General features: G+C 42.2%; 2 protein-coding genes and 1 long non-coding RNA gene across 3 annotated transcripts; all 3 read right to left on the bottom strand.

Annotated features, from left to right (window-relative positions):
- Positions 1-3,948: 3,948 nt before the first annotated feature.
- Positions 3,949-4,202, bottom strand: LOC131553943 (uncharacterized). Its single transcript, XR_009274295.1, has 2 exons — positions 4,110-4,202; positions 3,949-4,041 (listed from the first exon to the last, which is right to left on the bottom strand). It is a non-coding gene; the product is annotated as an uncharacterized LOC131553943 (long non-coding RNA).
- A 1,645-nt stretch (positions 4,203-5,847) lies between these two features.
- LOC131553151 (zona pellucida sperm-binding protein 3-like) lies at positions 5,848-8,516 on the bottom strand. Its single transcript, XM_058797563.1, has 8 exons — positions 8,196-8,516; positions 7,814-7,932; positions 7,628-7,731; positions 7,382-7,559; positions 7,015-7,132; positions 6,848-6,930; positions 6,695-6,786; positions 5,848-5,940 (listed from the first exon to the last, which is right to left on the bottom strand). The coding sequence occupies exons 1-8, from the start codon at positions 8,514-8,516 to the stop codon at positions 5,861-5,863; spliced, it is 1,095 nt and encodes a 364-aa protein (XP_058653546.1). The 3' UTR covers positions 5,848-5,860.
- Positions 8,517-8,640: 124 nt separating this feature from the next.
- LOC131553150 (uncharacterized) lies at positions 8,641-11,937 on the bottom strand. The gene is made up of 6 exons (XM_058797562.1): positions 11,368-11,937; positions 10,908-11,108; positions 9,474-10,097; positions 9,092-9,210; positions 8,906-9,009; positions 8,641-8,837 (listed from the first exon to the last, which is right to left on the bottom strand). Exons 1-6 carry the CDS (start codon positions 11,914-11,916, stop codon positions 8,656-8,658), a joined length of 1,779 nt encoding a protein of 592 aa, XP_058653545.1. The 5' UTR covers positions 11,917-11,937; the 3' UTR covers positions 8,641-8,655.
- Positions 11,938-13,050: the final 1,113 nt, after the last annotated feature.

Below are 13,050 nucleotides of genomic sequence, written 5' to 3'. Positions count from 1 at the left end.
GGAGCAGGCCAGCCACCCTGAGACTGATAATTCATGGTAAGAGAACAACTATGGTTTTGAGAGTTTTGTGTATTCTATATGAGGTTTGCCTTTTAAAAGTGTGTTATTTCTTCTACTTGTTTTTCAGAGAAGACATTTCTGTCAAAGTGGATGGTGAGCAAAGACGGTGGACACGTTTTGGAGCAGCACCTGGGTTTTGCAGATGGCTATGTATTCTTTGGCTGTTTGTCTTTTTTCCCCATTATGTTTATGTTGCCTAAAGATTCTTTGTAAGGATGAATGCAGAGGACACAACATAATGCACTGCAAAACGTCCTAAGACAGGAGAAATGGTGAAGATGCACTATTCCAGCAATGGAATTACTGTATTTTTAAGTGTTATACATGCAATGTTTTAAATAAAGAATTTTATATTTTGTAATGATTGTGTCTGTTTTAATTGAATGCCAGTATTACCTAAGTAGACTAAAATAAAAATGAATTCTGTATAAAAATTAATAAAATCTAATGGAATTTATATTTAAATGAATGAATTACAGTAGTATACTGATTAGTTGGAATTATTTTCAGTAATTTACAGTAAAACAGTACAGTTTGCAACTGTAAATCAAATACAGTTTGCCACTGTAAATCTTAATTACAGTAAATTACTAGCAACAGTGTTGCCAGTAAGTTACTGTAAAAACCAGTGTACAGTGTAGCTTGAAATTTCATGTCAACTACAACTATGTATTTTAACAGGTGACATTTTGAGCCGGTATGAACTTTGTGGAAGAGCTCCATGTGATGATTATCGTAATCTCAGAAGATCCTCTCATGGCGCAGAGGTTCCTGTCACTGACTCTCAGCTAAGCATCCTGCGAGGCTCCCAAACCCTTGTAGCGTCTGTCTCTGTGGCTAGAGGCATTTGCATTTGGAAGGTCTTTCTATAGATCAGCTGTGTCATGTTGCATTAACTGTTCTGATATTAAAAGCAGAGAATGTGTCATATCAGTTATATCCATTGCTTCTGCATTCTAAGTCTTGCATTCATTGACAAACAACATAAACCAGGATGAAGACGAGGGAGCTGACTTTGAGAGAAAAGCAAGCAATTTGGATGCTAAGAGAAAAGAGGAAGTCAATTAGAGCTCTAGCAAAAACAAAGAGCACGGAGAAATCAAGAGTTTGGAAACCACCGGTGACATCAGCAACCAACAACGACCTGATCGGCTGAGAAAAACAACAGTAGTTGATGACAGACAAATCATAAAAGCTGTGAAAATGAACCCTAAAATACATGTCTGTAAAATCAACAACAACCTCTCGAAATCTGGGATGATGCCAGTAGAGTAAAGTGAGCTTATCACAGGAAGAACAAGTTATTATTAAAGATTAAGACCTGTAACATGCTGCATTAAGAAAACATACAATGTCAAGTCCTTGAGCTTTCTGTCACAGTTTCCTGTCTCAGCTGCCTTGTAATTTCCAGATGTTGTATCACCAGAACATGCATTGGTTCGAGTCACAGCCCCTCCAGACGTTCCGGTCAGAGACTACAGTCCCTTTATTCCTTTATTTCCTCTAGGAATATAAACAGCAAAGTTTGCCGCAATAAAATGAATATGCTAAACATGTATGTGATAAATATACATTAAGTCACATTATTAAATAATGGTCAGATGTATGAAAGTGACTAAAAACAAAACAGCAATTGAAAAATTTAAATCACAAGTACGTCCAAATTTAAAAAAAAAAAACTAGATTTTTGATTATCTCTTAGAAAATTACCTTTTAAAAATATACCAAAGATATTTAATAAAAACTATGAAGTTGTCTCTGCTCAGCAGCTAGTGTGAGTGTAGTGTTGTGTTTATCTGCACTAGAGGGCGCAGTGAGCAGCAGGTTGAGCAGCAGCGCTGAGACTCTTGGCTCTCGCCGGGTTCAGTGGCGGAGCCTGTAATCCAAGCTACTGGGAGGCTGAGGCTGGCGGATCGCTTGAGCTCAGGGCTTCTGGGCTGCAGTGGACTATGTCGATCGGGTGTCTGCACTAAGTTCGGTATCGATATGGTGCTCCTGGGGGAGCTTGGGACCACCAGGTCGTCTAAGGAGGGGTGAACCGGCCCAGGTCGGAGACGGAGCAGGTCAAAGCCCCCGTGCCGATCAGTAGTGGGATCGCACCTGAGAATAGACACTGCAGCGCAGCCTGAGCGATACAGAGAGACCCAGACTTTTCTTAAATAACTTACAGGATAACTAACGTTTTAATGCATCCTTCATTACAAAAATTATGACAAAAATTTTATTTTTGATAAAAAAAAATCCTCAGGTTGTCGTATGTAGTCCCCAGTAGTCTCATGGGCAGCGTGCAGGTATATAGCGCATTGTGCTTCGGGTGTCCGGAGTTCGAGTCCCAGATTGGGGATTTTTCCCGATCCCGTCCTATTCTCTCTCCCACTTCACTTCCTGTCAATACTTAACCGTCATATCAAAAGAAAATATGAAATTTGAAAATATTACCAAATATTTTTTTCTCACCAGTAGTTGTTCTCAACCCGTTCTCATTTATTTATCTGGCTATTATTTAATTCAGTGTATCTTGTTAATAAATGAATCACCTTTGGATTTTCTACAGGCTTGATTATTAAATGTTTTATTATATGTACGTTTGTAAAGTATCTAAATTACATGTGTAAAACAGGACAGCCAAACATAATTTAATATAAAAATAGACTTATCTCACAATTAAGTTCCTGTTAAACACTCTGAAGCTGCTTTTGTATAAAACGCTAAAATAAACATAGGTGTCTTTAAGATGTGCAGGTCATTGCAGTACTTATTGTGACATGAGCATATTAAGCGATATGACTTATGGTTCTTAAAAATGAACATTTTTATCATGAAAAAAGATTTTTTTGTTTGAAAAAGATTAGCCTAAGATTGAACAGACATTTATTCAAGGTGAGGAAAGTGTTATTACACCATGTGACTTTTTTAATTCATGCTGAAAGAAATTACTATGCAAATGTTTTTTTTATTCATTTTTATTACTTAAATTAGATTTTAATGTATGTATTATGCACTTCTCAAACCAATAAGTGTTTTAATTCATCAATCCTTTAACAAATTATAAAAAAATTTATAGTTTCAATAAAAATCAATAAAAGCAATTAATCTCAGTACAGTATCCCTGCTGTCCTTCCCGTCACAGTGCACAATACTGTCAAAAGGGTGGTCAGATGATGATTTATATTTAGCTTAGGCGCATCTGGCTGTTTTTGCATACATCTTCAGAGCTTGGATCTTAATCTCTGCTGTCCTCTTCAGTTCCACCTGACGGAGTTGTCATAACAGTTCGATCTTCAGCTATAGCTCACAAGCTGAAAAGGTTTCCGAATCTGGAGGGAAAGTTAAAAAGCATTTGGTTTAAACCTATAGCCAGCGCCACCTGTAAGCCCTTTCAGTAGCTGTGGTCATCATATCAGTATTTTACTTTACGAGTTGTCTATTCTGAGTTGTGCTGTGGTAAAAATAGCAACAGGTAGCGCTAGTAGCTCACCGGGTGCAACCATTTTACGTCATCAGAAAAATGGCGCCCCCATAGTTCAAAATGAGGCGATTTAAAAGAACATCTTTAATGGTTTTCTACTACACGTTTCAGTAAGAAACATCATTTACATTATATTAAGCCATACAAGTCTTAATACCCAGGGATCCCTTTAAGTAGCTCTTCAATTGTTGAGCTTTAAATGGAAGCCAGATCTTGACTGTCTTCAAGCACTAAAACAAACGGATCAAAGTCAATGGTCCCAAACTCTATATTAGTGAAACTGTACTACACAAATGCCTGAGATGCTGCACAAGTGACAAACCAATATACTTGAAGAGGTCATCCACATTCAGTCCAGACAATATTAAAAAGGTTTAACTTCAGTGTAGTGAAAAAAAAACCCGAACCAGAAACAAGAATAGATTTTTCCATTTATTGAGAACCAGCTAAAGTCTTCTGTCGCTCTTGAACCATTACAGGACCGAATGTGGCCTTGCCTTCCCACTGAATGCCTAGAAAGAGAAAACCGTTAATAACAGCACTTGAAGTGTCAGAAGCAATCTTAAAAGCAGCTACCTACCCCCAAAGGGATAAGCAGCAATTCCACCATCAGGACCACATGTTGAGTCACAGCAACCACAAGCCTGGTGGTTTCCATCAGCAGCAAACCACCTGCAAGCTTTTATTTACAGGCATGGTCATAAATACAGGCAGGGTCGAGCAATGGCAAACAGGTATGGCAGGGACAAGACAAAGAGTAATCCTAGGGCAAGCGAAGGTCGACGATGGGTGAACAGTATCCAAAAGGGCAAGGCAGAGAGATAATTCAGGTACACAGGCTATAATCCAGGCAAGGGAATAAACAGAGTCCGAACAGTGAGACAGGGATAAATACAGGGAACACAGACTAGAAAATAACAAACGTTCTGTAAAGCAGCTGACACTAGGGGAGTGAAAAAACGCAGGACAATACAGAAGCGGAACAGAAACACAGAATGGCACGGAAAGGGTTAATCCAGGAAACAGGTTAGAATACACAGGAACTCCACAGAAAGGCACAGAAAGGGTTAATCCAGGCAAGACTAGGATAACTAACATGGGCTCCATAGAGTAGCTATTGCTAGGAGAGGGATACGTGCATACAATACTCGGCAGAGAGGAAAAGAAAGTCCAGGGTTTAAATAGGGCATGTAACCAGTGTGTGAGTAGGATCAGGTGTGCCTGTGATTAGTGCAATCAGCCGTGTGTGCAATCAGTGCAATGAATGATGGGAAATGGAGTCCAGTGTGAATGATTGTGCAAGTGACCTCTGGTGGCGGGTGAATGGAAGTTCACAGACCGGATTTGTGACAGTTATTAACTTATACATTACACAATGTGACTTAATTCATGCTGAAAGAAATTACTATGCAAAGTTTATTTTTTATTTTTATTACTTAAATTATATTTTAATATATGTATTATGCACTTCTCAAACCAATAAGAGTTTTAATTCATCAATCCTTTAACAAATTATAAAAAAAAATTTATAGTTTCAATAAAATAAGCAATTAATCTCAGTACAGTATCCCTGCTGTCCTTCCCATCACAGTGCACAATACTGTCAAAAGGGTGGTCAGATGATTTATATTTAGCTTAGGCGCATCTGGCGGTTTTTGCGTACATCTTCAGAGCTTGGATCTTAATCTCTGCTGTCCTCTTCAGTTCCACCTGATGGCGTTGTCATAACAGTTCAATCTTCAGCTATAGCCCTCACAAGCTGAAAAGGTTTCTGAATCTTGAGGGAAAGTTAAAAAAACCTATAGCCAGTGCCACCTGTAAGCTCTTTCAGTAGCTGTGGTCATCATATCAGCATTTTGTTTTCAGAGTTGTGCTGTGGTAAAAATAGCAACAGGTAGCACTAGTAGCTCACCGGGTGCAACCATTTTACGTCATCAGAAAAATGGTGCCCCCATAGTTTAAAATGAAGCGATTTAAAATAAATCTTTAACGGTTGTCTACTACATATTTCAGTAAGAAACATTTACATTATATTAAGCCATACAAGTCTTAATACCCAGGGATCCCTTTAAGTAGCTCTTCAATTGTTGAGCTTTAAATGGAAGCCAGATCTTGACTGTCTTCAAGCACTAAAACAAACGGATCAAAGTCAATGGTCCCAAACTCTATATTAGTGAAACTGTACTACACAAATGCCTGAGATGCTGCACAAGTGACAAACCAATATACTTGAAGAGGTCATCCACATTCAGTCCAGACAATATTAAAAAGGTTTAACTTCAGTGTAGTGAAAAAAAAACCCGAACCAGAAACAAGAATAGATTTTTCCATTTATTGAGAACCAGCTAAAGTCTTCTGTCGCTCTTGAACCATTACAGGACCGAATGTGGCCTTGCCTTCCCACTGAATGCCTAGAAAGAGAAAACCGTTAATAACAGCACTTGAAGTGTCAGAAGCAATCTTAAAAGCAGCTACCTACCCCCAAAGGGATAAGCAGCAATTCCACCATCAGGACCACATGTTGAGTCACAGCAACCACAAGCCTGGTGGTTTCCATCAGCAGCAAACCACCTGCAAGCATTTAAAATAAGATACTGCACCTTCAACGTGTTCTTAAGTAGCACGAACATACCCATTGGCAAAGGAACAGGATTTGCGGAGAGCGTCACTGGGTGCAGAAGCAAGAGTGGCCTTCAGAATACACATTATGTAGATCTGCAAGAGACACCACAGGTAAGAGATACCAAAACCAGAGCAGATGGGAAGAGAAGGCACATTCATTCAACACTCAGTACGTACAAAAGGACTGTCTCCCTCCTGGAACATGAAGGCCTCCAGCTGGAACTGGATCTTGTCTTCCTGGGAGCGAGGCATGAAGCGTGAGCTGGAAGCCGTAGCCTTGGCATCCACAAGGCACCTGAAAAAGTGGTGACAGAACTCAATGTTGACTCTAGCAGCAAGTCACTGGACCTTAATGGGAACAAAGAAAAAAAAAAACCCTGCTCAAGAACACCAAGTGCCATGACCCAATGATTCTCAGTGATGGCAAAAAGCACTTACGAGGAACTCAAACCGCTAGTCATTGATGACACTTGCCCTAGTTCTCAGTGACAAAGTGGTTACAGGGAGCAAACGCAACAAGTCAACTCTATAGCATCAACCTACCCCCAAAGGGATAAGCAGCAATTCCACCATCAGGACCACATGTTGAGTCACAGCAACCACAAGCCTGGTGGTTTCCATCAGCAGCAAACCACCTGCAAGCATTTAAAATAAGATACTGCACCTTCAACGTGTTCTTAAGTAGCACGAACATACCCATTGGCAAAGGAACAGGATTTGCGGAGAGCGTCACTGGGTGCAGAAGCAAGAGTGGCCTTCAGAATACACATTATGTAGATCTGCAAGAGACACCACAGGTAAGAGATACCAAAACCAGAGCAGATGGGAAGAGAAGGCACATTCATTCAACACTCAGTACGTACAAAAGGACTGTCTCCCTCCTGGAACATGAAGGCCTCCAGCTGGAACTGGATCTTGTCTTCCTGGGAGCGAGGCATGAAGCGTGAGCTGGAAGCCGTAGCCTTGGCATCCACAAGGCACCTGAAAAAGTGGTGACAGAACTCAATGTTGACTCTAGCAGCAAGTCACTGGACCTTAATGGGAACAAAGAAAAAAAAAAACCCTGCTCAAGAACACCAAGTGCCATGACCCAATGATTCTCAGTGATGGCAAAAAGCACTTACGAGGAACTCAAACCGCTAGTCATTGATGACACTTGCCCTAGTTCTCAGTGACAAAGTGGTTACAGGGAGCAAACGCAACAAGTCAACTCTATAGCATCAACCTTACCCATTATTCTCAATGAAGGAATATCTGGGAAGAGCAGTCACATCAGGTACTTGAGTGGCCACACAGTGGTCCACAAACACACGCAGTGGGACGTGGTTGTACACCTTCACGGACGCCTCAATATTAATAATGTCACCCAGGAAATACGAGTTTGAAGGCCTCTCATAGGACCAGTCATCTGCAAGGAAGAACAGTTTAGGCACAGCCTCATTCACAAGGCTTAAGGTCTAAAGAAACTGCACCAACCCATCATGAGCTTCAGGGAGAACAGCAAGACTTCCTCGCCAAACTCCGTTGATGCATAAGGGACCCAAGTTGGCCTCAAGGCATTACTGCTCACATTATGAAACCTGCGGTTCAAGGAAGTAGCAAATAAGTGGTCTTCCAGTTGCATCGCCACAACAATGCTGAAAGTCACATAAGGTCACTTACCTTTGATAGTGGCATTGAACACCAACAACTGCACCATCTGCACGAGTAATCGGAGTGCCAGCGAGCACCTCAGGTGTGTAGGTAAGAGCAAAGGTGTAGACCAGCTCATCCTCGGTCATCTGTAACAGATTTAAGTTGTCACAAAGTATTCTCCTCAGCGACGCTCTTCAAAATAAAAAGGCTCAAAAAGAGGTTTAAGCAGCCAGGCCATAGAACCACTTTTGGTTCCTCAAGAAACCTTTCAGTGATCAATTCTTAAGAGAAAGGTCTACCTTTAAGGAATGGAAAGGTGCCACGGACATTAAAGATTCAAGGAGCTATTGACAGCAATAGAGAACCTAATTTTATTGGTGTAATAAAATAGTAAGCCTTAACATCTTACCATCAACACACTGTTGCAGTCCTGCAGTTCATACTCAAAGAGGAGCACCCTGGAGTTTGAGTCCTGACCAACAACAGGACAGCCTCCCAAAGACAGACCAGATGGCTGGATCAGCTGACCATTGCTAAACAAGTCCTGCTGTACCTTCACAAGAACCTGGTTCTCACCGCATTGAATAGCTACACTACTGGGAGTCACAGGTTGCCTCAACTGGAAGTCCACCGCCACCTCGCTCTGCACCTCTGGAACGATGGGAAACCTCCAGTCCAAAGGCTTCACTGGACCCTGCAACACCTGCTTCTCCTGAACACCAAGTGCCATGACCCAATGATTCTCAGTGATGGCAAAAAGCACTTACGAGGAACTCAAACCGCTAGTCATTGATGACACTTGCCCTAGTTCTCAGTGACAAAGTGGTTACAGGGAGCAAACGCAACAAGTCAACTCTATAGCATCAACCTTACCCATTATTCTCAATGAAGGAATATCTGGGAAGAGCAGTCACATCAGGTACTTGAGTGGCCACACAGTGGTCCACAAACACACGCAGTGGGACGTGGTTGTACACCTTCACGGACGCCTCAATATTAATAATGTCACCCAGGAAATACGAGTTTGAAGGCCTCTCATAGGACCAGTCATCTGCAAGGAAGAACAGTTTAGGCACAGCCTCATTCACAAGGCTTAAGGTCTAAAGAAACTGCACCAACCCATCATGAGCTTCAGGGAGAACAGCAAGACTTCCTCGCCAAACTCCGTTGATGCATAAGGGACCCAAGTTGGCCTCAAGGCATTACTGCTCACATTATGAAACCTGCGGTTCAAGGAAGTAGCAAATAAGTGGTCTTCCAGTTGCATCGCCACAACAATGCTGAAAGTCACATAAGGTCACTTACCTTTGATAGTGGCATTGAACACCAACAACTGCACCATCTGCACGAGTAATCGGAGTGCCAGCGAGCACCTCAGGTGTGTAGGTAAGAGCAAAGGTGTAGACCAGCTCATCCTCGGTCATCTGTAACAGATTTAAGTTGTCACAAAGTATTCTCCTCAGCGACGCTCTTCAAAATAAAAAGGCTCAAAAAGAGGTTTAAGCAGCCAGGCCATAGAACCACTTTTGGTTCCTCAAGAAACCTTTCAGTGATCAATTCTTAAGAGAAAGGTCTACCTTTAAGGAATGGAAAGGTGCCACGGACATTAAAGATTCAAGGAGCTATTGACAGCAATAGAGAACCTAATTTTATTGGTGTAATAAAATAGTAAGCCTTAACATCTTACCATCAACACACTGTTGCAGTCCTGCAGTTCATACTCAAAGAGGAGCACCCTGGAGTTTGAGTCCTGACCAACAACAGGACAGCCTCCCAAAGACAGACCAGATGGCTGGATCAGCTGACCATTGCTAAACAAGTCCTGCTGTACCTTCACAAGAACCTGGTTCTCACCGCATTGAATAGCTACACTACTGGGAGTCACAGGTTGCCTCAACTGGAAGTCCACCGCCACCTCGCTCTGCACCTCTGGAACGATGGGAAACCTCCAGTCCAAAGGCTTCACTGGACCCTGCAACACCTGCTTCTCCTGAACACCAAGAGGCTCTTGTGCAAATTCTCTGGAGTCATGACTCTGAAACGGAGAAGCCTTTTGCAAAGGGTTCCAGAACCCTTGAGAAGAAAGAGGAGGACCTCTGGAAGCTGGATCTGATTGCGGCTTCATGCTTCCTGGACTTTGACTGTATCTCAAACTTCCCCATGCATGCTTCAGATCAAAGACCGCAATCATAACCAGCACTAACACACCTTGCAAAACACCCATCCTGACAAGCATTGACACCACACCACAATGCCCACCAATACTTGTCTTTGCCATTAAGTACAGCTTTGAATTAAGCTGGCTCCTCCCCTTTCAGCTTAATTGATTACCTTTGATTCTCCTCTGGACCTGTAGAGTTTATGCATTAGCAAATGAGAAAGTTCTAAAGTGTCACTAGCCAATAGAAAGCTTGGTATGAATCTGAGGGTTTCGTCTACACTCATTCAATTTTACAATTACATTTTGACACTTTGTCTATGATAGGCAATGTGATTTAAAAAGCACCTAAGATCACACAAATAATAGAGATTTTTCATAATTGCATTACATCCAAAAATTGCATTACATCACTTTCTCATCAAGTGACCAACACCTGCTCTGAGTCCATCTTTGAGAATGTCTTTTGTCTGCAGTTCTACCATATCACTTTCTACAGCAGCACGCTGAGTAGGGCAGAGCAGAGTGATAGTTGGAGCGAGAGATGACACATCCACATGTGCTCATTCACATCCTTGAATCTGGATTCAAATCCCCCCCTCAGCTCTTCCAAAACATTCACACATTCTCTGAGGCTGAAGTGCTCCAGCAGAGATGGGTCATTTGTGGTGACAGCTCTGAGTTTGGGGAAGTGAATGAATTCACTGTCAGGTATGTACAGGGCAGTTATTTTGTTCTGAAATGCTCTGATTGCATTCAGCATGTTGTTTGGAAGCTTATCTCTTCCTTGAAGCTTCAAGTTAAGAGTGTTCAGGTGATGTCAGTAAGAAAAGCCAGCTGTTTGATCCAGCATGGGTCTTCCAGCTCTGGCTCCCCTTTTCCTTTGCTGTCCAGGAAAGTGCAAATCTCAGGGAGGAGGCTCAGAAACCGTTCAAGCACTTTTCCACGGGACAACCATCTCACTTCACTGTGCATCAGTAAATCACCATACTCTGTGTCATAGTCCTCAATGAGTTGTCGCAACTGTCTGTGGTTCAGCGCTCTGGAGATGATGAAGTTTACCACACGAACAACTGCACCATCTGCACGAGTAATCGGAGTGTCAGCGAGCGCCTCAGGTGTGTAGGTAAGAGCAAAGGTGTAGACAAGCTCATCCTCAGTCATCTGGAACAGATTTAAGTTGTCACAGTATTCTCCTCAGCGACGCTCTTCAAAATAAAAAGGCTCAAAAAGGGGTTTAAGCAGCAAGGCCATAGAACCACTTTTGGTTCCTCAAGAAACCTTTCAGTGATCAAGTCTTGAGAAATGTCTACCTTTAAGGAATGGAAAGGTGCCATGGACATTAAAGATTCAAGGAGCTATTGACAGCAATAGAGAACCTAATTTTATTGGTGTAATAAAATAGTAAGCCTTAACATCTTACCATCAACACACTGTTGCAGTCCTGCAGTTCATACTCAAAGAGGAGCACCCTGGAGTTTGAGACCTGACCAACAACAGGACAGCCTCCCAAAGACAGACCAGATGGCTGGATCAGCTGACCATTGCTAAACAAGTCCTGCTGTACCTCCACAAGAACCTGGTTCTCACCACATTGAATAGCTACACTACTGGGAGTCACAGGTTGCCTCAACTGGAAGTCCACCGCCACCTCGCTCTGCACCTCTGGAACGATGGGAAACCTCCAGTCCAAAGGCTTCACTGGACCCTGCAACACCTGCTTCTCCTGAACACCAAGAGGCTCTTGTGCAAATTCTCTGGAGTCATGACTCTGAAACGGAGAAGCCTTTTGCAAAGGGTTCCAGAACCCTTGAGAAGAAAGAGGAGGACCTCTGGAAGCTGGATCTGATTGCGGCTTCATGCTTCGTGGACTTTGACTGTATCTCAAACTTCCCCATGCATGCTTCAGATCAAAGACCGCAATCATAACCAGCACTAACACACCTTGCAAAACACCCATCCTGACAAGCATTGACACCACACCACAATGCCCACCAATACTTGTCTTTGCTATTAAGTACAGCTTTGAATTAAGATGGCTCCTCCCCTTTCAGCTTAATTGATTACCTTTGATTCTCCTCTGGACCTGTAGAGTTTATGCATTAGCAAATGAGAAAGTTCTAAAGTGTCACTAGCCAATAGAAAGCTTGGTATGAATCTGAGGGTTTCGTCTACACTCATTCAATTTTACAATTACATTTTGACACTTTGTCTATGATAGGCAATGTGATTTAAAAAGCACCTAAGATCACACAAATAATAGAGATTTTTCATAATTGCATTACATCCAAAAATTGCATTACATCCAAAATTGCATTACATCCAAAATTGCATTACATCCAAAATTGCATTACATCACCTTCTCATCAAGTGACCAACACCTGCTCTGAGTTCATCTTTGAGAATGTCTTTTGTCTGCAGTTCTACCATATCACTTTGTAGAGCAGCACGCTGAGTAGGGCAGAGCAGAGTGATAGTTGGAGTGAGAGATGACACATCCACATGTGCTCATTCACATCCTTGAATCTGATTCAAATCCCCCCCTCAGCTCTTCCAAAACATTCACACATTCTCTGTGGCTGAAGTGCTCCAGCAGAGATGGGTCATTTGTGGTGACAGCTCTGAGTTTGGGGAAGTGAATGAATTCTCTGTCAGGTATGTACAGGACAGTTATTTTGTTCTGAAATGCTCTGAATGGAAGCTTATCTCTTCCTTGAAGCTTCAAGTTAAGAGTGTTCAGGTGATGTCAGTAAGAAAAGCCAGCTGTTTGATCCAGCATGGGTCTTCCAGCTCTGGCTCCCCTTTTCCTTTGCTGTCCAGGAAAGTGCAAATCTCAGGGAGGAGGCTCAGAAACCGTTCAAGCACTTTTCCACGGGACAACCATCTCACTTCACTGTGCATCAGTAAATCACCATACTCTGTGTCATAGTCCTCAATGAGTTGTCGCAACTGTCTGTGGTTCAGCGCTCTGGAGATGATGAAGTTTACCACACGAACAACTGTTTGCATCACGTTTTGGAATGTATTATGTGACTCCTGATGGATGATGCAGTGGAAACTGATAAAGTTCAGTATTTCTTCCCTTTTTTTCATGAGCCCAACAAGC

Source organism: Onychostoma macrolepis, chromosome 14 (assembly GCF_012432095.1).
Source record: "Onychostoma macrolepis isolate SWU-2019 chromosome 14, ASM1243209v1, whole genome shotgun sequence".
NCBI classification, from domain to species: domain Eukaryota; kingdom Metazoa; phylum Chordata; class Actinopteri; order Cypriniformes; family Cyprinidae; genus Onychostoma; species Onychostoma macrolepis.
The sequence above is the reverse complement of the archived record's forward strand: the minus strand, read 5'-3'. Positions and strand labels throughout refer to the sequence as shown.